Source organism: Cydia strobilella, chromosome Z, assembly GCF_947568885.1.
Source record: "Cydia strobilella chromosome Z, ilCydStro3.1, whole genome shotgun sequence".
Lineage (NCBI taxonomy): Eukaryota > Metazoa > Arthropoda > Insecta > Lepidoptera > Tortricidae > Cydia > Cydia strobilella.
In genome coordinates, this window is record NC_086068.1 from 44541992 (window position 1) to 44564994 (window position 23003).

The following is a 23003-nucleotide window of genomic DNA, read 5'->3' on the forward strand; positions in this document are numbered from 1 at the left end:
TAACACACGAGACGTAAAATACATTTGCACCCGTGTGTAACACAAAACTTTTCCCCTCACTATAGCGAGGAAAGTGCAACATCCACAGGCGTTAGATCATCTTCATCAACTGGAATCACTCATTTTTTTACGATATTATAACAAAAAACTCTCGAAATTCTGTACTTTTACGTGAGAAGTTTTAAAGCAAAATTTTTGTTGTCAATGTTGACATTTCTGACGTATGAAATGTCAATGATGCGTTTTGAAATTGCATCGACTTAAGTTGTGCGTTCAGAATTATATTTAACATAATTATTAAAAAAACAAACTTTTATTATGGAATTTTAAGGTTTATGACTTAAAATGATTAAATAAAGCTAAATCTGGTATTTTTTATTAGATTCTTAAATCATTTATTTAATGATAATTAATATCGAACGAACCATTATTATGAGCGTTTTACGTTTTGTTATCTGTCAAGCTACTTAAACACGCTCCATCCAAGGTCAAATTACTTTCCCCACTAGTGGATAAAATGCGTTTTTCCCCGCTTGTTTTAAAGGATAAAAGACGGCTTTCCGAGCTAGTGAGGGGAAAAATTGTTAAATAACAAAGGAAACCGTCAATGCCATCTAAACGAGAATAGGCCAATAGGTTGGTATTGGTGGTAGCGCCATCTGTGCGAGAATCGAATTCTCTTGATTTTCGAGGCACGTTTTTTCCTTAGACTTTCTTCATCTTATACGGAGTTATATAGGTCTTCGTATGCAATTCAACCTCCTTTGCGGGTGTTAATGATACTTGAAATTTCTATTAGATTACCTACATTGAAAACACCTTCTTTCAAATAAAATAAAAATAATTGAAATCGGTTCACATAATAAAGAATTATCTCAAAAAAATCAACATATACACAGGTCGCGCAAATAACGAGGGCTGAGTGATAAGTCTGGTAAAAATTCAACAATTTTTCTTTGTTTTGACCAAAGTAAATACGGGAGTTGGAAGGGGCAGACCTCGGCGGACTTTCTCTGATCAGATCGGGGAAATCCTGAAGAAAGGCCAGGCCAAGAGCACCCTAAACCGGCGAGCGTGTATGAGGAATGTTATGAAAGTGAAGGAAGCGAAAGAGGTATGTCAGGATCGTAGCAAGTGGAAATCCGTGGTCTCTGCCTACCCCTCCGGGAAATAGGCGTGATTATATGTATGTATGTATGTATGTAAATATTTATTTTTCGACGTAGTCTCCATCTAACTCAGTGCACTTATTCCATCGTTTTTCTAGCTTTTCGATTCCCTCCGTATAGTATGATTTCTCCAACCCTTCGAAATACGCATTAGTTTCTTCGATGACTTCCTCGTTGGAACTAAACCTTTTTCCGCAAAGCCATTTCTTCAAGTTTGGGAAAAGAAAATAGTCGCTGGAGAATAAGGCGGGTGTGGGAGCAATTCGTAACGTAATTCGTGTATTTTAGCCATAGCAAGTGCACAAGTGTGCACCCGTGCGTTGTCTTGGTGAGAAAGGATTTTCTTCTTTGCCGAATGCGGTCGTTTTTCCAATAAAACTTCATGAAATCGCTGCAGTAAATTAGCATAATATTCGCCGTTGATTGTTTTGCCTTTTTGAAGGTAATCAATATATATTACACCACGGGCATCCCAGAAGACAGTAGCCATAACTTTGTTCGCCGATAAAACTACTCTGGCCTACTTCGGTGCGGGTTCACCTGAAGCAATCCATTGTTTTGACTGTTCCTTGGTTTCTGGTGTATGATGATGGATCCAGGTTTCGTCGACAGTTATAAGACGACGCAAGAAATCATTCTTGTTACGCCTAAACTTCGCTAGACATTCCTCTGAAATGGTTACTCTAGTGCGTTTTTGATCAACCGTGAGTAAACGCGGCACCCAACGGGCGGATAGCTTTTTCATATCCAAATAATTGTGTAGTATATTACGAACCCGTTCTTCTGAGATGCTTACGATATCAGCAATTTCACGGACTTTTACTCTGCGGTCATTCAATACGATATCGTGGATTTTGGTGATCATCTCTCGTGTAGTGACTTCAACTGGGCGTCCGGGTCGGTCGGCGTCAATAGTGCTTGTACGACCACAACGAAAATCCGTAAACCACTTGTGAATCATCTTAATCGATGGGGCGGAGTCCCCATAATATTTGTCTAATTTTTCTTTTGTATCCGTAATAGTTTTTTTTCGCAAAAAATAATGTTTAATCAGAACACGAAACTCACTTTTCTCCATGTTTGCAGACCGCATAGCAATTTTTTTTTCATAGTTGTCAAAAAAAAAGTAAGCATGCGAACTGGCTGATAATATACAATTTACCTCCAAAAAGGTTCTATTACAAATTGTCATTATTAAATTTGTGAAAATTGGTGAAAATATTAGCTTGAATATCGTTTTTACCGGACTTATCACTCAACCCTCGTAGTTAGCCAATTTACCTACCGACAGATGGCGCTGGTTACAATTATGCTTAGCATACATCAAAAGCTTTTTGTGTTTTTTATTACATGAGATAATTGAAAGTTTGTACAGAGTCCTCGGTGCGCGAGTTAAACGGACTCGCACTTGACCGGTTTTTTTAAGTATGTAGGTATGCTACCGTAAAACTCCGTCATGTCTGGGCCGATTTAGAAAAAAAAATTGTATGAAATCTTATAACTTCAAGTTGGTCCAATTTTTGGCTGAACCCAGCTGTGATGATCGAATCCATGAGTAATTGAGGGAGCCCCTCACAGAATTTAAAATGGCTCTTAAGTCCTTAATGCGAAAATCCACAATTTCCAAAATTTTCCAGAGAAAGTAGTACCATGTGTACTGTAAAAACTATAACTACTGAACCTGCTCACAAAATTTTACGAGAATCGGTTGAGAATTGCGATTTGTAGAGAAGAACATCATCCTGACATACGAAAGCAGTTCGCCCGAGTCGAGCGAGACGGAGACCTTCGCTAACGCTTCGGTCAATTATACAATTTATAAATGTGAAAGTGTGTCTGTCTGCCTGTCTGACCTCTTCACGCTTAAATCGCTGGCACAGGGCGGACACGCTATACATCAAAAATCACTTGCGTTTCTATGTGTGAACGGCACCTCTGTACACGCGTCATGCGTCATAGTGTGAGTAAGTTGCTTAAAAATAGTACTGAGCGGCCGGCAAACGGCCGTCAATCTGCTGTCGCGGGGCGAGGTAATTCGAGTCGGGGCGAGGCGGTGCGTGGCCGTTCTGTATGATTATACTATTACTTATTCTGTGTCGCTGAAGCGATTTCGATAAAATTTAGAGATAGTTTGAGTCCCGGGGAAGGACTTAGGATAGTTTTTATCTGGGAAATCATCCCTTAAGAGAAAATGGGACGGCCACTTCTCCATACAAACGTAGTCCCGATTTTTCTCTCTGGATATTGACATTATGGAAAATATTTCAATACAATTTATTTTGATGTATTTTAACCATAGCTATGCCCCGTTTGACTTTTTTTTAATTATTTGATTATTGTAAAAATTAGGAGCGAAAAACAGATTTCATACAAAATTTAAAATGATATACCTACTTAATAACTAACAATTCGATAAAATCAAACGTAGGGGCATAGCTGTGGTCGATAATGTCGATATACAACAAATTGTATCAAAATATTTTCAAAAATTATACGAAAATGATATCGGTACCGGTACAGTTAACCTGCCCTAGTTGCTAAGAGCAGGAAGAAATTTAGCACAGATTGGACCTGGGGAGCCGACCCTTCCCCCCTTTTTGGGGGGTAGGCACGGTACGATCTCGTGGCTACCGGACCAAATCAGTTTTGTTTGACCTAAGGAACAATCGCACCAAGCGGCGTCGCCCGAGACAAAAGTGCATACTGCTCCATACATTTGTGCACCTTACCCTACTAAGGTATGGTAGGCATTATTTTATACTGTAAATGAGGTGAAAATATGAGACGATTTTTTTTTGCACTTCGCGTCGTAGAGTCCCTCGCTAGCTCGTTACGCTCCCTATCCTAATTATAGAATCTTATTAGAATATATTTGGAAAATCTTTCCGGACTCAAAATTAACACTTGCGGCAAAAACTAAATTGCTAAAATAACTATTATAAATGTATTACTTTTATGCTATTGAGCACGTCTCCCTGCGTGGCGACGGTTCGCTCGTCGGAGCGCACGCGCGGCGAGCGCTGGAACATGGGCGCGGGCGCGTTGCGGCGCGCGCCCAGCGAGCCCGTGCCCACCGAGTGCCCGCCGAGCGACCCGTCCCGCGGAACGGGTACACCTGAAAACACTGTCAGCACTTGAGAATAACCAAAAGGTCTGCTCATAATGTCTATTTTACTGTTCTCGCAAATATCTGAACGGATTATTTTGAAACAAATCTATACTAATATTATAAATGCGAAAGTCTGTCTGTCTGTCTGTGTGTTGCCTCTTCACGCTTAAACCGCTGAATCGATTTAAATAAAATTTGGCATAGAGATAGGTTGAGTCCCTGAGAAGGACATAGGATAGCTTTTATCCCGAAAATCATCCGTTAAGAAAGTAAAAAGCGGGGTGGAATTGAGATAATTAATGAAGCGTCTGCTAATTTGTGTGCATAATATGCTCAAATTGAATAATTGCTATAAGACTTTCTCCAGGCGCTATTCTTACTCTTGCTGGGGTTATTAAGTCCACGCAGACGAAGTCGCGGGCAAAAGCTAGTATCAACTAAATATAGATACCTACCTATTAACTAAAAGAAAACAAAATAATAACTTGGAGTTGTACAGTTAGGTTGTGGCCGACAAGTGCGGTTCAGGGATAAGTACGGATAACAGTTACCTATAAAAGAAAGTTTTGTTTTCGATTGAAAAACACACACCTTCCAACACCATTTTTTGACTTCCATATGACTGTTGCATAAATTTTAAACAACGGGTTTAAAGATATTTTGAATGAATTTCAGTTTGGCCCCATGAAGCCCTCTTCATAAAGGTTTTCGGAACTACGTCCATGACCAACCCATGACTGCCCCATGAAGGCCCCCATGACAACCCCCCATGAACTATCTCATGAATGTTGATCAATGTTGTACATGAATCAAAGAGAATATATAGGACAGAGGGGTACTGTCATAGTAAATTTTGTAGTCACAGCAAAGATAGATATAACTTCGTAATAGATGGATACAGTCTAAGGAAAAAACGTGCCTCGAAAATCACGAAAATTTGATTCTCGATCAGATGGCGCCACTACCTTTGGCCTACTCGCGTATAGAGTTATTTAACAATTTTAACGCATATCGGTAAAAGAACATGGGTCAAAGTCATATAAAAATAATTAATGCAAATAAAAAAAAACATTTATCCATTTTTAAATACATTTTGTCGTATTTTTATAAATCTTGATTTTTAGTTTTAAAGTGTGTCGATAGATGGCAGTGAATTTACTGTGGTTACAAAATTTACTATGACAGTACCGCTCTATTCTATTATATCCTCTTTGGTCACAGTAAATTTACTGCCATCTATCGACACACGATTAAAACTAAACAAATCAAAAAAATTATATAACATTATGGATAAATAAATAGATGTGATATTTTTTATTTCTATATATTATTTTTATATGATATTGACCCATGTTCTTTCACTGATATGTGTTAAAATTGTTAAATAACAAAGGAAACCGTCAACGCCATCTAAACGAGAATAAGCCAAAGGTTGGTATTGGTGGTAGCATCATCTGCGCGAGAATCAAATTTTGTTGATTTCGGAGGCCCTAATTTTCCTTAGGTTTTATTCATCTTATACGGAGTTATATTACAGGTCTTCGTTTGCAATTTAACCTCCTTTGCGGGTGTTAATTATATTATACTTGATAGGTCTTTGACATGAATGCAATAAAGGATGATTTAGGCCACCAAACGAAGGCAAATCGGGGGAAATAATTCGTGTGCTGGCTTACCAACTTGTCGAAAACTAGTCCGCACTTATCCCAACATATAGACCGCGAGCCAGGCGCAAATTTTGTCAGTCATCGCCTCCCGGGCGAAAACTCGTATAGCGGTTAACGGATATGTAAGATGAACCCTCGTGAACGTCAGCTGCCGCTCCGTTGGTGGGTTGAGGAATGACAGCCACCGAAACGCATAGCACGGTGTTTCCACCGCTATACAACCGGCTGACGATTTGTTTTATTAACAATCTAAACTACCATCTGACAAAGTATTAAACGGGAGGCGATGACGCCGATGACTGAAAAGAATTTTCTTTTTTACACGTTCATGTGACCAGCTGACGTTCTTTCCACAGCGATACAATCGGCTGACGATTTTGTTTATTCACAATAGTATCTAAACTATCATCTGACAAAGTATCAAGCGGGAGGCGATGACTAAACTTTTTTTATAGACTATTTGCTGCCATTCCTCAACCCACCAACGGAGCGGCAGCTGACGTTCACGAAAGTTCATCATACATAGCCGTTAACCACTATACGAGTTTTCGCCCGGGAGGCGATTGGTCATAGAAATCTGTTCCTGGCCCGCGGTCTAATACCTTTCAATGAAGAAATAAGAATGTGACACCGTTATTAGAGGGAGTGCACACCTGTCTGTGAACCATGAACATAGAAACAAACCAATGTTTTAATGTTGGAGTGCCTACAAGTTTATACCTACAAGAACTCAGCTACCCTGGATTAAATAGGGACGCGTAGTCATTGCATCCAAAAATCAAACGTCGAACATGAACATAGTAATGAAGTCCTGCTGTTCGTCATTTATTCGATGCGATTTTTTGTCAAACTAACATTTGAGCTTCGACAGAGCTCTCTTCAACGAAGACTTGGAGCCATCTCTGGCGAGCAATCCTCTGCTGCCGTTGTTGCTGGTGCTCGGCGTGTTGGTGGCGCGCGAGTGCTCCAGCACCCGCGCAGGACTGGGGCTGGGGCTCAGGCTGTTGCTGGGGCTCGGGCTGCGGCCGAGCCTGCGCCGCGGGCTCGACTGGATTGAGCCGCGGGATGCAGCTGTATTGTCAAATTGAGTTTACTTAGGTTAGATGACCTCTGTTAGGGATCTAGCTGTCTCTCACAATATTCCTGACACGTTCTCTGTCCGTGATATCCAAATTAATTTCATTTGCGATCAATACCAATATGCTAAGCCCCGTTATGCGTACGATTACTACTTTGAAACAATCTCCTATCTCACACAGCTACTCAAAATTGAATCAGTACTAGTATGTATCCCTTAGGCGCATGGCACACTGCATCAGATTAATTCACACGTCGCTCTGATGTCTCAGCGAGACAACGCTCCGCTATACGTCGCATCGGCGCAACGTGCGAATCGGATGCAGTGTGCCATGCCATGCAAGTTACCTACCACATTTTTCTTTTCATTGACAGAACAAGGTACCAATCAAGGTACGTAGAATAAAACCTGGATTGAGATTTAACTGACAATTCTTAAAAACTTTTTTATATATTAGGTATTTCTTAAAAAAATGTATAGGCCAATTGTGTCATACAAAATCTAGTATTATTTTGAATCACATGACACAATTTGTGTTGGTAGTTTTTGAAGAAATTATTAAGTAAATCTTATTCTAGGTTTTATCCCTATTGAAGTTGAAGGTAGTACTATGCCTTATGGGAAACGGTCGAAGAGATAATTCAGATCCGGAAACCGCTACCAAATTTTAGTATGTTGTTGGGCATGGTACTGGGTCTCCAAAACTGCCGGGAGACAGCGGCGCCGACCATCTACTTCAGCGGAATGACGTCATCAAAATGACTCCCGCCTCGTTGCGAATATTGCATTTTGCACCCAAACTATGCATTGCACATACACGTGTGGGGTATTAAACGAAAGCCAATAAAATATTATATATTTCACTAATACACTATGCACCAAAATATACAATAGTTTAAGAGAAATTTAAAAATAAATAAAAATGTTTTTTTTTTTTTCGATTATTTGGGTTTTTCAACCAAACCAAAAGTCTGACGTTAAAGCAATATACTACAAAATTAAAGCTGATGTCTCAAGCCATACAATGATATCAAAATAATCAAAATCAGACCAAAACTGCCGGGAGACAGCGGCGCCGACCATCTACTTCAGCGGAATGACGTCATCAAAATGACTCCCGCCTCGTTGCGAATATTGCATTTTGCACCCAAACTATGCATTGCACATACACGTGTGGGGTATTAAACGAAAGCCAATAAAATATTATATATTTCACTAATACACTATGCACCAAAATATACAATAGTTTAAGAGAAATTTAAAAATAAATAAAAATGATATTTTTTTTTTCGATTATTTGGGTTTTTCAACCAAACCAAAAGTCTGACGTTAAAGCAATGTACTACAAAATTAAAGCTGATGTCTCAAGCCATACAATGATATCAAAATAATCAAAATCAGACCAAAAATGTGAAAATTATGCATCAAAATTTAGGTAGAACAAATGCATTAAAGTTAAAAAAATCGAAATTGGTCATTTCCTGGATAATTCGCATAAGCTTCTAGTATGTTATTAGCAATATAAAAGGGATCATAAAACTGCTGGGAGACAATCTCTATAGTGCCTGAGTAACAAATAATGGTGTCATTCATGTGACCGCTGCCGAAATTTTTGCAAAATCTAAATTATAACTATACCATCAGTCATACATACACGTGTGCTATATCAAACGAAAGGTTATTAAATATATTATGATTCGTTAATACATTATTTATAAAAACAATGTATATTTTAGGAGCTACAAACAAAGAAAAGCCACATTTTTTGAGAAAAGTTCCTGCATATATATTTTATAGCTCAACTAAAAACGTTATAACAATGTTGCGTCTAATATAAAAGAAACCAGTTATTCAACTATACGTCACAGCTAAAATTTTTAATTTCTGATAAAAACTGTGGAAGTTGTACCAAATAAACTAAAGCGCGCCAACAATTCTACCTTTATGCGCTCATATTATGCAAAGAATAGTTCTAATTATGGGGTATTAAATGAAAGAACATTACATAAAATACATGAAAACGACATTTTGGAGTGGAATCTTAAGGTGGTTCGACTAGGTTACCCAAAGCTTAAACCCCGCTAGATGGCGTCACTTTCGCAAATTTTCAGGTTTTATTTTTTTGTGGAATAGTGTTGGTATATGTATACTTAAAAGTATGTTTAGCGCACTCTTTACATAAATATTGAACTATTATAATAAACATTGAATACTTCATTGTGCAAAAACCACCTTTAATGTCGACAGTGTTTCTGTCATGCTATTTCCTACTATTACTTACACATGCAAACAGTGTTTCCGTGATGCTTGTAGTAGACAATTTCATGCAGTGTAAGTATGCTGCAATGGCGTTGCGGTATGTTCGTGGAAATACGTGCAAAAGGATTCGGGTTCGAGACTGGTACGACAGGGGTACTTTTTTGTTCTTTTTGTGTTATCTTATCTTTCTTATACCTTTTCTTCTTCGAATTCTTGTCAGATTCCGATATAACCGAAATATATTTCAGTGATATCGGAAACGGCTCTAACGATTTCGATGAAATTTGCTGTAAGGGGTTCGATCTAGCTAGGTCTTATCTCTGGGAAAACGAGCATTTTTGAGTTTTTACTTATGTTTTCCGAGCAAAGCTCGGTCTCCCAGATATTCAGTATTATTAATAAATTCGTTTATTAACGTTTTATAAGAATATGTGACGTTTTGAACAAAAAGGACATTGTCGGTTGTCGATTAGGTTGAAAGTAAAGGGCCATAATTATGTACTGCAAAACGTTGTACAATACACATGCGAAAAGGTAATTCACAACGCGTGTCGATTAAAACACTTCCTTCGGTCGTGTTTTAATTTATCGCCACTCGTTGCCAATTTCCTACTTTTCGCACTTGTATCGTAATGACTAATAATAAAGTAGTAATTGTAAAATAAAATTAAAACTTTTTATATTTTTATTTTTTTTGGATTCAAGTACAGTGAGTAACAACATTGCATGGCGGATATTTATCATGTTTATTTATATTATTTATTTCTTGTTATTTTGGCCGGTCTTGCAAGACCGGTCGTTGTGGAGATCCCTGGGGAGGCCTATGTCCAGCAGTGGATGTCTTGTTGGTGTAGATAGATGGATTCACACAACAAATGAAATAACATTTTTTTCATATTTGTTATCCGTAGTTGTCCCTGTACCTGAAAGAAAAATAATATCATGATAGAACAAGTTTGAGAACAAATCAAATTATTTTATTAAATATTTTGATTTGTGTTTTTTAAAGTAGTCACACTACTATATATAAATTAAAAACTGTAATAGATGTCATATATTAAAGAAAAAGTGACGAAGCCCTCCAGTGGTGGCGGGGTGGCCTAGGGGTTCATGGCGTTAGCCGCGATAGCTAAAGACGGCGGTTCGAATCCGGCCTTCACCACTGGAGGGCTTCGTCACTTTTTCTTTAATATATGACATCTATTACAGTTTTTAATATCATGATAGCACAAAATCTATAATGTTATAGGAAGAAAGATGATGCAACAAAATGGATTCTAATAAAGTTATCATTTACTTACCTAGTAATAATTGTGTTTTTCATTCGTAGACCAAATTCCATAATTTTCAACCCCAGGAAATGTTTTATTTTACTTTATTGCAGTAAGGATGTCCTGATTTTTTCTGGCTAATGAAGGAAAACATTTTATTTCCAAGAATGCCTCTTCATTTTGCACAATACCTAAAAAAACCTAGAGTGAGTGACACATTGACTATTCGGCAACCAAAACAGTAATAATTACATTATATAGGTATTGTTCACTGCTTATTATCCTACCATTACGGAAGAAGTCAGAATTATTTTCTAAAAAGATCGGCACGAGAAAATTACAATGTACAATGAAGGAGTGAAACTGTACCTTACGAAACTTCACCATCATGAATTCCGCTTCAATTGAGTCTGAATTTTCCTGGATTTTCGCGGACCAGAACACCGATGATTTTTGTAACTTGATTTAGACGTTGCTATCATTTTCAATTTATACAAACAAATTGATAACTCACAATAAACATGACCCTATGTGTCAGTGTCAACACTGTCATCAAAAAATGCACTAAACATGACGGCACTGCAAATCCTGCCAGGTCGGCCAGGCAACGTCGCCAACGTCATAGAGTGGCAACGCCGCACACAACGTATTTGTACACGACATTTGTGACACACACATACGTAAAATTGATGAAAAAATTACGTTGATTTATGTATGATTTCTGTATGAAACAAAGTTTTTCTATTAATTTAGCGCAAACGAATATTCGAAAGTAGATAAATGAGCAAATATTTGTGTAGTAATAGTGTGTAGTGCCTTAATTAAAGCCGATTGAATTTCGTATGAAAATCGAACCACCTTAATTTATAAAATTCATTTTGATGACGTCATTCCGCTGAAGTAGATGGCCGGCGCCGCTGTCTCCCGGCAGTTTTGGAGACCCAGTGCCATGCGCATGAACTATATTCCCATAAGGCAGTGCACTAAGGTACTTTTTTAGGGTTTCGTAGTCACCTAGAAACCCTCATAGTTTCGCCATGTCTGTCTGTCTGTCCGAGGCTTTGCTCCGTGATCGTTAGTGCTAGAAAGCTGCAATTTTGTCCCAATAGTGTGGGCTATCGTTGGATAGGTCTTTCAAAACGAATACGGGTCTCCAAAACCAATTTTTTTATATAGTAAATATTTTCGGAAATAATCGCTCCGAAAGAAAAAAAAAATGGGCCCCTTCCAACTTTTTACCATGGGTCCAAAAATATGAAAAAAATTGTTAAACAAAAGCTTAATAAATACTTTTAATGAAAACTATAGCGAACATGATCGGTCAAGTCGTTTTTGATTGCAAAAAAAAAACTTTCCTTAGTAAAAAGACGTACAAAGCGCTCCCTTATGCTTGAATGATACTTACGTTCGGCCTATTTTGACAGAATACTAACTACGAAACCCTACACGGAGCATGGCCCGACACAAGCTCTTGGCCGATTATTTATAGATCGGTTCATTCACGAAGACGCGTGCTTTGGTCATTGACTTATATGTACATTCCCAAAGTTTCAAAAATATGTGTACGCTCGTACACCTTAGACAATAAAGTGTTCAAATATTTTTGAGCAATTTGTCTGGATCGATATTTTTGCCTTCGACTGTACTACGTACTAGACAGGCAATCGAAAACAAGTTGTGTCCGCCATTTTCGGCAGTTGACGTCTGTCACTGAGATACAGAATAAGCATAGTTAACCATTTACCAGGCTAAGGGATATATATTTACCACATAATAATAATAATAAGGGCAAATAAGCGCCTCCCGGGCGAAAACTAGTATAGCGGTTAACGGCTATGTATGATGAACCCTCGTGGACGTAAAAAAAGGTGTAAAATTTCACTGACTAAATCTATCAATTTTACATTTTTGCGACTAAAATCGACACCGGCCTCTTAATTCTCATAAAGAAAAGAATTTCAAAACTTTTTGGAAAGAAACGAACAATTTGAAGCCTAAGGCGGGCCTCCCGGTGTGCGTGAGTGGCTGTGATAATCATAAAGACATAGCCAACATGTTTCAAAATCATTTTAGGATAAAGCCGAGACTGACCAGTGATGTGCAGGGTCTTGGTGCTGCAGCCGACGTTGCGAGTCACCCCATTCTTATTACAGCTAAAGATGTTGCCTCTGTAATTAATAAAATGACTCGGGGAAAATCTCCAGGGCACGACGGGCTGAGCATCGAGCACCTGCAACACGCTGGCCATCACATCCATAGGCTGTTGGCTATGCTTTTTACCCTTGGTTTGAGACACTCCTACTTACCAGACGAGTTTCTGAAAACGATTGTTGTACCGATAGTAAAAAATAGAACCGGCGATGTGTCTGACATTGATAATTATAGGCCAATCTCTTTGGCCACAATTGCAGCGATGGTTTTTGACGGTGTGCTTGAGCGTCACCTCAGTAGATACGCAGTGTTAGATGATAGACAATTCGGTTTTCGTGCTGGTCTGTCTACTGAGAGTGCTATTCTGGTTCTGAAGCACACCGTCAGGTACTACACTGACAGGAGAACCCCCGTGTGCGCTGCTTTTCTCGATCTTTCGAAGGCCTTCGACCTAGTGTCATATGAAAAACTATGGGAGAAGCTGCATAAGGCGGGTCTTCCTCAAGAACTGATAAGACTGTTAAAATATTGGTACAACAATCAGTATAATTTTGTGAGGTGGGGGATGTCGGTATCGGATGGTTATAGAGCTCAGTGTGGAGTAAGGCAAGGGGGACTTACATCTCCACTACTGTTTAACATTTATGTTAACCAGCTGATTGTCGAGCTCAGCAGCACCATGGTTGGCTGTTCGATCGGTGGTAAAATGGTAAATAACATAAGTTACGCCGACGACATGGTGCTGTTGAGCCCGTCGATCAGTGCTATGAACAAATTGTTAAAGGTGTGTGACACGTATGCGGAGTCTCACGGGCTCATCTATAATATTAAAAAAGTGAGATACTCATCTTCCGAGCTGGTAACAAGACCCTATAGAATAGTTGAGCCGGTGACACTCGGACATGTTGCCTTGAACAGAGTATCCAGTTTTAAATACCTGGGACATGTAATCACCGAGGATCTAAAGGACGATGCGGATATTGAGAGGGAAGGCAGAGCACTGGGAGTAAGAGCTAATATGTTGATTCGCAGGTTTGTGCGTTGTACAGTGGAGGTCAAGAAAACATTTTCATGTCGTATTGCCAATCATTCTACACGTGCAGCCTGTGGATCAATTATACGAAGCGTGCTTACAGTGCTCTGCGTGTCCATTTCAATAACGGCTTCAGGATGCTGTTGGGGCTACCACGCTTTTGCAGTGCATCAGGCATGTTTGCGGAAGCACGAATGGACGATTTTCATGTCATAATGAGAAAAAGAATCTCCTCTCAAATGTATGCGGGGTAGCACCAACAGCTTGCTGGTAGATATAGCCGAGAGGTGGGATTGTAAAAAAAACTGTAATACCTAGGTTAAGATGTACTAACTGTAATATTATAAGTTATAAGTCTGTATATAACTAACAATCTATGGGCAATCTGGCCTGAAATAAAGAATTTTATTATTATTTGTATCTCGTATAAACTCACGGGTATATACATCCCGGTCATTTGATAGGCGTGCGTGGGGATACAGATCCAACACGTAGAGGCCCTTTGGAGAAGTTTGCTGTTACGTAATACACCTGCTAGAACCCATTCACGGATACAAATAGATACCCGTAAATCGGTCCCAATAGGCGTAGGGGCTATTATAAACACAGTGGAAAAAAGTGCCGGTTATGGTCTTGAAGTTTGGCTGGTCAAAAGATTGGGCTATTGCTGAGAGGTCCGGACACCTGCCATAACAATGTATATACACGTTATCGAGGCAGGCGGTGACTCGCCGCTGACTAGATGGGCCCCTGAAACTGCCGTCGTGAAGACGACCAGGAGCAACACCGGTGTGAGCGGCTCAGGGGTGTCGAGAGGTGTGCGCCGCTTTCTACCCAGTGGCTGTTAACAGGCACTGTGCCCACCCGCGTCTTATGCATCTTTCACTTCCACCCCTGGCGCATATAGCTCTAGCGACTCCTCTCTGGACAGCCAATGTAGGCAAGCCAGAGCTGAGAGTCCTGCGGGTCCCCTTGGGGTCCACTCCCACCGACGAAGACACGCCGGAGACGGAGACCCTGACCGACTCTCGGGAGCACTCGGGTCCGTTGGGTCGTTACTCCCCAACAGCTCGCCACAAGCTGCCCTGCGGGGATTTATTATTATTATTATTATTTATATGGGTTCTTGAGATATCTCAGTACACAAAGTACTGGCGTAATGAAGTACACGGGCCGAAGCCAAGTGCATTTCATATTAAAATTTTATAATGTAATTTCTACTTTCTAGTCTAGGTCTGTGTGGCTAAATCATTCTGTAAAAATTTTCGGGTGATTCGACAAGTATTTAGAATTGCAGCTTTCTGCATAACAATGTAAGATGATGGGGATAATGACAGGGATTTTAAGGAGGTGTGTAATTGTTGCGGGATGACACCTGTGGTAGACAAAACAATAGGTACTATGGTAACGTTGTTTAGCTTCCATATCCGGGCTATTTCTTCCTTTAAGTCGGTGTATTTGGATAATTTTTCAGCTATTGTGCTTTGAATGTTATGGGTGTTTGGGATGGCTATGTCTATCAAAAGGGCTGTTTTATTTGTTTTGTCTACCACAGTTATATCTGGTCTATTATAATGTGTGGTTCGGTCTGTTAATATGGCTCTATCGAAGTACATTCTATGGGTATTATTTACCAGGACATTGACAGGTGTGTACTTGTAGTAGGCAGTGCTGGAGGAGGGATCAGGTGGTATTTAAGTGCAAGTTTTTGGTGAACTATATTTGCTACCTGGTCTTGCCTGTGCTTATAATCAGTTTGGACTTTATTATTATTAAAGGTTAGATATTGGACAAATCTGCGCGTCATCGTGAATGACACTATCTATAACTAATTAAAATAGTGTGATTTTTTATAATATTTAAAATTGAGTAAGTATAATGCTATAAATACCTGTGCTGTACATCGCAGTGGTCTTTTCGTTGGCGGTGGAAGTGACTCTGTTGGCATTATGCGGAGTCACAGTGAGGGCATGGCATAATTTATTTAGTGTTTCGTATCTACTCGCGGTATTATTTGTTTCTTTGCTCTTTACAGAGGTTTTCTGGAAACATTTTAAAAGCCTAAAAAAAGTAGACAAAGCGGAAATATGAACTCATGACTTAAAAAAAATTGATGTTTTACCCAAACGTAAGGTTCTTGAAAACCTATGCTTATACATATATAAATATGTAAAACTAGTATATTTTGTTTGAAGTAAGTGAATTCAATTAGGAGTTTGAATAGTTTACAAAGGTTTTTTAATACATACTTCGAAACGAAGAGACATTGTCATTTTAGGTATTTACCTTTTTATTATCAGCTGCTGTTATTTTCTTTGGCGATGGAGACGGGTTAATAGGACGAGAAGCTTTCACATTTCTGACGCAAATATTTGTATACTGAAAAACCGAATCAAGCATTGAATATTTTTTGGAACTATCATCAGTTATTTTTATTTTTGGATTTAGATACCATAAAATGTGCCTACACATTCCTCCCTTACTCCGAACTTGTCAGTAGAAGAAGGCGCGAAATTCAAATTTTGTATGGGACAATAACTCTTCGCGCCCTCGGAAGAAATAGTAACTGGAGTACGTATCGCTACATCTTTCCAAACAAAAAGTTCTATCGTTTTTCGAGGGGGACGAGGTTAACACACATATAAAGATACTAACTACAAATGCATCTTTTCCCCTCGTTACTACGCACCCATACTAAAAGAATACTACAACACTAAGTTAAATTAGCACACTAATGCAGTAAAAACGATATATGGAAACAATTTCACACTATCGGTGTAGGCGTAATCGAAACGATTAATAAGACTTCCAAGTGTCTGGATACTATCGTATCGATATAATTTTCTATACGTCAAAGACAGCGCTACTTGGTACTTGAGGAATAGTTTAACAAATATAACTTACTGGATATCAAAATTACAGATATTGAAACTCAATAAACTAAAAAAAAAGGTGGATCTAAAAAGGGTACCTAAACTAAAGGGTGGAAAAGTCGAAACATGAACATCGAAAGTAGAAAATTTCGAGCAACTACTCGTATCTCTATTAAGGGCTTAGGCTTAGGGTTCATCAATTAATTACGTCTCACGAATTTCGAGGTTTTCCCCCCCTCGTCACACTTGGTCACATTTCGCAAACCCCTCCCCCCTAGTGTGACGTCACAGTTATTCAATAAAATCGGCAAATCGAATTAAGTATTATTAATATTTTATCAAATTATTTTTGACAAAAGAAATATTAGTAATTTTATAACCCAAAACAGATAAGGAAAGAAAATTAAATGATTAATAACGATTATCGTTCCAAAAACTTATTATTTAACTGTACAGCACATAAAATAATTTAAATAAGTTAATGTGACGTCACAAAGTTTGTGACTCTCCCCTCCCCCTTGTCACAACATGTCACATTTTCTTGACCCCCTCTCCCCCCTAAACGTGTGATGTAATTATTGGATGACCCCTTATTACACTTATGCAGGATAGCCTTCGGACGCATATTTGGGTGATGCTCAAAAAACTGCAAAATATATATTTCAAATAAATAGGGATGATGACACATGTTGAATTTTATAACAAAATCTAGTAAAATAGATAGCAAATGAGCAATTTATCACAATAATTTGGATATTATATGGAAATGATAAAAAAATGCAGGATATAAAAGTTTCAAAATTTAAAGTTTTTTTTTTAACTTCCAATAAAGGAATAAAATAAAGTAAAGATATTTTCTTTATTTCAATTCCTTGCATTTTAACAAAAAAATATATCGTATAGCAACTATATGCATAAACGCAATATTTCACCTACAAAATCGCAATTTTACTTATTTTCCATACATTCAAGATGGGCTCTCAGTAAACTTGACGTCATAGACCGCGGGCCAGGAACAGATTTCCATGACCAATCGCCTCCCGGGCGAAAGCTCGTATAGTGGTTAACGGCTATGTATGATGAACCCTAGTGAACGTCAGCTGCCGCTCCGTTGGTGGGTTGAGGAATGAGGCAGCAAATAGAATCTATAAAAAAAAATTGTCATCGCCTCCCGCTTGATACTTTGTCAGATGATAGTTTAGATGCTATTGTGAATAAAAAAATCGTCAGCTGATTGATCGCTGTGGAAAGACCGTCAGCTGGTCACATGAACATGTAAAAAAGAAAATTCTTTTCAGTCATCGGCGTCATCGCCTCCCGTGTGATACTTTGTCAGAGATAGTTTAGATGCTATTGTTAATAAAACAAATCGTCAGCCGGTTGTATCGCGGTGGAAAGACCGTGTTACGCGTTTCGGTGGCTGCCATTCCTCAACCCATCAACGGAGCGGCAGCTGACGTTCACGAGGGTTCATCATACATAGCCGTTAACCGCTATATGAGTTTTCGCCCGGGAGGCGATGACTGACGAAATTCGGGCCTGGCTCGCGGTCTATCACGTTCACATATCGTTTTGTAAAGAGCGTTTCGCGAGTAAAGTACGACTGTCGCACTTTGACTATCATTTCTGAATTTTGTATTGCTTTAATGCCCATGGTTCCATGTAGACATTTGATCCCAAAAACAAACCTGATCGATTGTATACCATTATTAAAAATTTGTCATCTATCCTACTATGTTCACTTGGAAATTTTCCAGATTTTTAGTAAATCGTATCGATAATTATTCATTGTATCGACCATACCCTCATCTCTACTTTAAAGTCTGCGGTGACAGCACGGTCGCATTTTTATCGCTTGTCACTTTGCCTGACACGTTCTAACAAGTATGTAAGTGCGAAAGTGACAGGAATAGTGACAGGCGCTAAAAATGGAACCATGCTGGTGACATTTCAAATAAACCCTGCAAATATAATTTTAAACTCTCTTTTAATTGCAGTTAAGTTCATTAATCCAAAATACGAAAATCAAGCCTCGTTTTGAGTGATGATTTTTCCGTTTTTTTTTTTATGCTAATAATAATAATAAAAACATTTATTTCGACCAACTTAGGATCATATCACATTACATTGGGACATTACATTAAATAATAATATATATATATTATTATTATCGACCCTATTTCAAATAGCTTAAGATTATTTCTTACAAAGCATGAAGACCAAGTTTCGTGGGAAGTGACGTTTTTTCCACGTTCGAATTGTAAATCGATTGAAATGGATTCATTTGACGTGTGATGAAAAATATTTTTATAAAAATAATATTAGAGCGATAAAAATAACTAAAATTACTTACAAATGGAATGATATACCATCTTTTTCTATGCTTGAAGTGGTGATCGTTTATTACATGTGCTCACAGCACATGCGGGCATTTTAAGTTACCAGTGATCTCTTGCGAAGCGATTGTGGAAATGAGCAATAATCGATTGTGACATTGTATCTAGTCTGTTTTTTTATTCCGTAGACTAAAATGACAACCACAAATGTCAAACGTAGAAATAATGTGACCAGCTTAAAACAAACAGTGCTGATCTTTGATTTCGGTTTGTGAATAACCGATAAATATTGAATTAATTTTAGATTCAAAATAATCAATAAATGAAATCTACTCGCTATACATGATAGGAAATAAACAATAAATAAAATTTACTTACTACTAATCTACTCAAACATTTAAAAAATGACATTGACATATCGCCGACCTGACGCAACGCTATTTTGGTATTTTTGGTTTACGTATTCGACATTTGTTACTTTACTCGTATAGTGATCGGACGTATTCAGTGCGTTTTCTCTAGTCTTCATCAACAAATGTAAGTACGTCCCAATAGTTTATTTTCGGTTAGTACCGGTTGTAGCACATCACTATTTATAAGACGTAAAAAACTAGCAACACATGAAATGTAATTTTAGTCTACGGAAAACAAACGAACAAACAAACTACTTCATTCGATTGAAGATGAATTTTTAACAGGTCACATTGTCAATATCGTCATATACCTACAGCAATAAGTGGAGATTAATAGGTTAAACTAACATTAGTGAAACTAGGTCTGCCTCTACTAGTGTTGGTTTTCGCCGTGGTCACGGATCTGGTGTTAGCGTCGGAACACGTATTCGTGGGACGCTCGCCGGAGTCTCCGCCGCGCCGCGTGGTGCACCGGCCCCGTTGGTTCTGGTCTCTGTTTAAAGTGAATCAAATAAGTGCATTCCCGTTACCAGGGAGGTTTTGGGATTATACTGAGCAACTTTTACTATGGGAACAACCACGAAATCGCGAAAAAAAATTTGGCTATTTAATACATTTTGGTCGGTCCATTTTCTCTGGGAGGGTAAATTTTTTTACGCGATTCGTTGTTGGTTCCATAGTAAAAGTTACTCAAATTATCCTAAATCCTCCCTGCAACGGGAATGCACTTATTTTTAACTACCCTGTATAGTAACGGCACCAGTCATGGGACATTTAAGAGGAAATTTGGAGTAAATGTGATATTTCCCTGATACATTTTAAAGTTCTACCGCTTAGCATCTTAAAAGATGAATGTCCTATCCGTCATTCATGTTTCAGGCGTGTTGCCGATGATACCGCAATTAGCTTCCACATACTTAACAAATAAAAACTAAGGTAAATGAAGGTATTAAGTATTAACGCCCCCTTTAAGGCAATTTTAGAATCGATCATAGTTTTTAAGTATACAGGTTGCCCTCAAATATACTTTTCCATTTTTATATGCTAAAATTATGTTTATAAAAGGTAATTACTAAGTTACCTGTACCTAAATAAAGGATTATGATGTAAAAAATATTTTTAAAAGTTACTGAGTCGATTGTTGCTATTGCCGACCCATATAATAATGGCTGAAGTTATTAACGATTTTTAAGCAGCTATTACCGATCGTGATAAGAGAAGGTATGTGCCCAGCAGTGAGACGTATTTACCTAAGCTAGCGTGGTGACATAGTTTCCATAGTGGATTAATTTGAAAATTTCTAACATTTTTATAGGGAGAATAAAATTTTCTATTTCCAATATGAATGAAAATTAACCAGAATTTACTAAGAACTTTCACACTTTGCTTAGTTTGGGGAGATTGATCTGGGTCAGATTGAGTGTGTGTATTTATAATAATAGGTACCTGTTATGTCACAAAAGTATATGAAATGAAATAACATATATATCTACGATCGGTAATAGCTTCTTATGGTTGCTATTACCGATTTCTATGAGTCGGTGATAAAGTATGTAAGTACGAACGTAAAATGCATTAACGACTCATAAAAAAATATTATTTTTATTTAATTGACCTTGTAACTACAAACCAGTTTGTAATTATGTAACATATAAAAATAAAAGCACATGTACGCAGTTTCAAGTAATAAAAAGTTTCACATGAATGTTGTTACTACACAACATCGGTGCTCCAAAATATCATATTTGTGGGTAATTTTACAACGCTAAAAATAAAAATAAGAAAACTAGATAATAATGGGTATGTCGGTAATAGATTTTTAAAAACACTAATTGTTTGAGTTTAAACGGGTCGATAAAAATACTTGTGTTGGTATGTTATAATAATAAAAAAGAATGAAAAACTAGACATTACGTTGTGGCCGTTACCGACTTACGGATCGCTGATAGCTGCCGCAACTAAAAGTGGTGAAGCTATCACCGTCCTATTTTAATTTAAAGTTTTATGGTTTTAAAAAGTCTTTTTTAGATAAATTGTGATGTAAAAACAAGAATTTACAATTGAATGAATACATTTAGTAATAAAAAGTAAAGTACAGTAGTCAATTATTATAATAAATGTCTTAACCAGAAAAGTCACGTTCTTAATTGAAAGTACAGGCGCCAGTATGACATAACCTGCGTCCACGCCACCCGAGTCGTGATTTGCATATTTTATCTTTTTTTCGAACTACCACTCAAAATAACGTTAAACTACCCGATACCCAACGAACAAACGCTTGTGGAAGTTTATCTACACTACACTACACTATTTGACATTTGGGGACCTCGAGGAATCGCAGCCATCTTGGAAAATGTGTACCATGGTATAGTATCTCTGAAGAGGAGTAATGTAATGCTGATAATAATGCCATCTCTGGGTTATGCTGGACATATATTCCTCAGCCGTGGTGCCCTGCTGAGCTAAAAAGCGGTATCTCAATTGAAGATTGCATGCAAATAAGTACCTTAAATTTGAATCATAACGTTCCATTTCCAGTTCATTCGTTTTTGAGATACCGCCTTTAGCATAAGGAGGGCTGAGTGTGGCTAGATATCATTCTTGTGTGTAGATAGTAGAAAACAAAATATACCAAAACAAATATTTAAGCAGGTAACTTAATCGTATTTAATTAAATCTAGAAGAATATATTTTAATAAAAAATGTTTTGATAGTGTTACTAACCTTACGTTGCAAATAAACTAGGAAACAAAATAAATTTGAAACGTAAAAGTAGTTTTTTTAATATGTAGTGCAAACACCGTACAATGACAGACTGACGTATTTAGACGAATAAAAAAACCAAATGACGTTTGGTTTGACGGGAAATTTTGAAATTATTTCTAAGTTGTTTTTTAATATAAATTCCGTTTAAACATATTTTTGGTCAGATTTATGTTAAGATATTAACAAACAGCGTTTCTTTATATCACAACCAACCTTGTAAGTTGTGTTGAGTTGTGCTCTTACTCATTCAACCAAACCAACGCAGGCAAGATGAAAAGCAATGCCGGCCGGGCCGCGCCGAATCTGTGTACCTTCTTGTATGTACATCGGTATAAGGGCAAGGTAAGTAAATTTTCGAGTTTATAATATATATATACCTCCTGAACATTTATTTATTATTTCATCTTTATCAAAAGCTTTGATAGAGGCTTCGGGTAAAGCATATTTATGAAATGTTGGCGATGGAACATGGAACATTGTAACATTTCAAATAACAGCCGTTGAACTAGCACCATTCTTAGTGCCCGTAAGGCCCGTCATACACGTTGCTCTGATTATCATAATTAAGATACTATTTTCCGTGCCTAGGTCTTAATCTGATAAATCAACTACAACCTGCCAAAATTAGAAAGACATACATCTACTGATAAAATCCAACCACAATACGTTACCTTTGTCGACATTTTACATGAATAATATCCCGATTCACTGATTTCTTGTTACCTAACATTAAATGTGACAATAGCACACCCTTAAAATGCATGCTCAACACTTGTCCTGTTTCGCTGTAAAATAACCTTTTTATACTTTTGATAACATCTTAACTGTTAATATATTTTCAGGTATTAAAAAGCTTTCAGAATAAAGTTGCGACACGG

The 23003-nt window shown here is 37.8% G+C and overlaps 1 protein-coding gene across 1 annotated transcript in view; it reads right to left on the reverse strand.

Annotated features, from left to right (window-relative positions):
* Nucleotides 1-23003, reverse strand: part of LOC134754838 (dual specificity protein phosphatase CDC14AB-like) — a 76440-nt gene that overhangs the window by 12237 nt on the left and 41200 nt on the right. Inside the window, exons 9-13 of the mRNA XM_063691270.1 lie at nucleotides 19708-19852; nucleotides 16024-16116; nucleotides 15629-15779; nucleotides 6801-7016; nucleotides 4121-4284 (exon numbers count right to left, since the gene is read on the reverse strand). Coding sequence (XP_063547340.1) covers nucleotides 4121-4284; nucleotides 6801-7016; nucleotides 15629-15779; nucleotides 16024-16116; nucleotides 19708-19852 — 769 coding nt within the window. The remainder of the gene's footprint in view (nucleotides 1-4120; nucleotides 4285-6800; nucleotides 7017-15628; nucleotides 15780-16023; nucleotides 16117-19707; nucleotides 19853-23003) is intronic.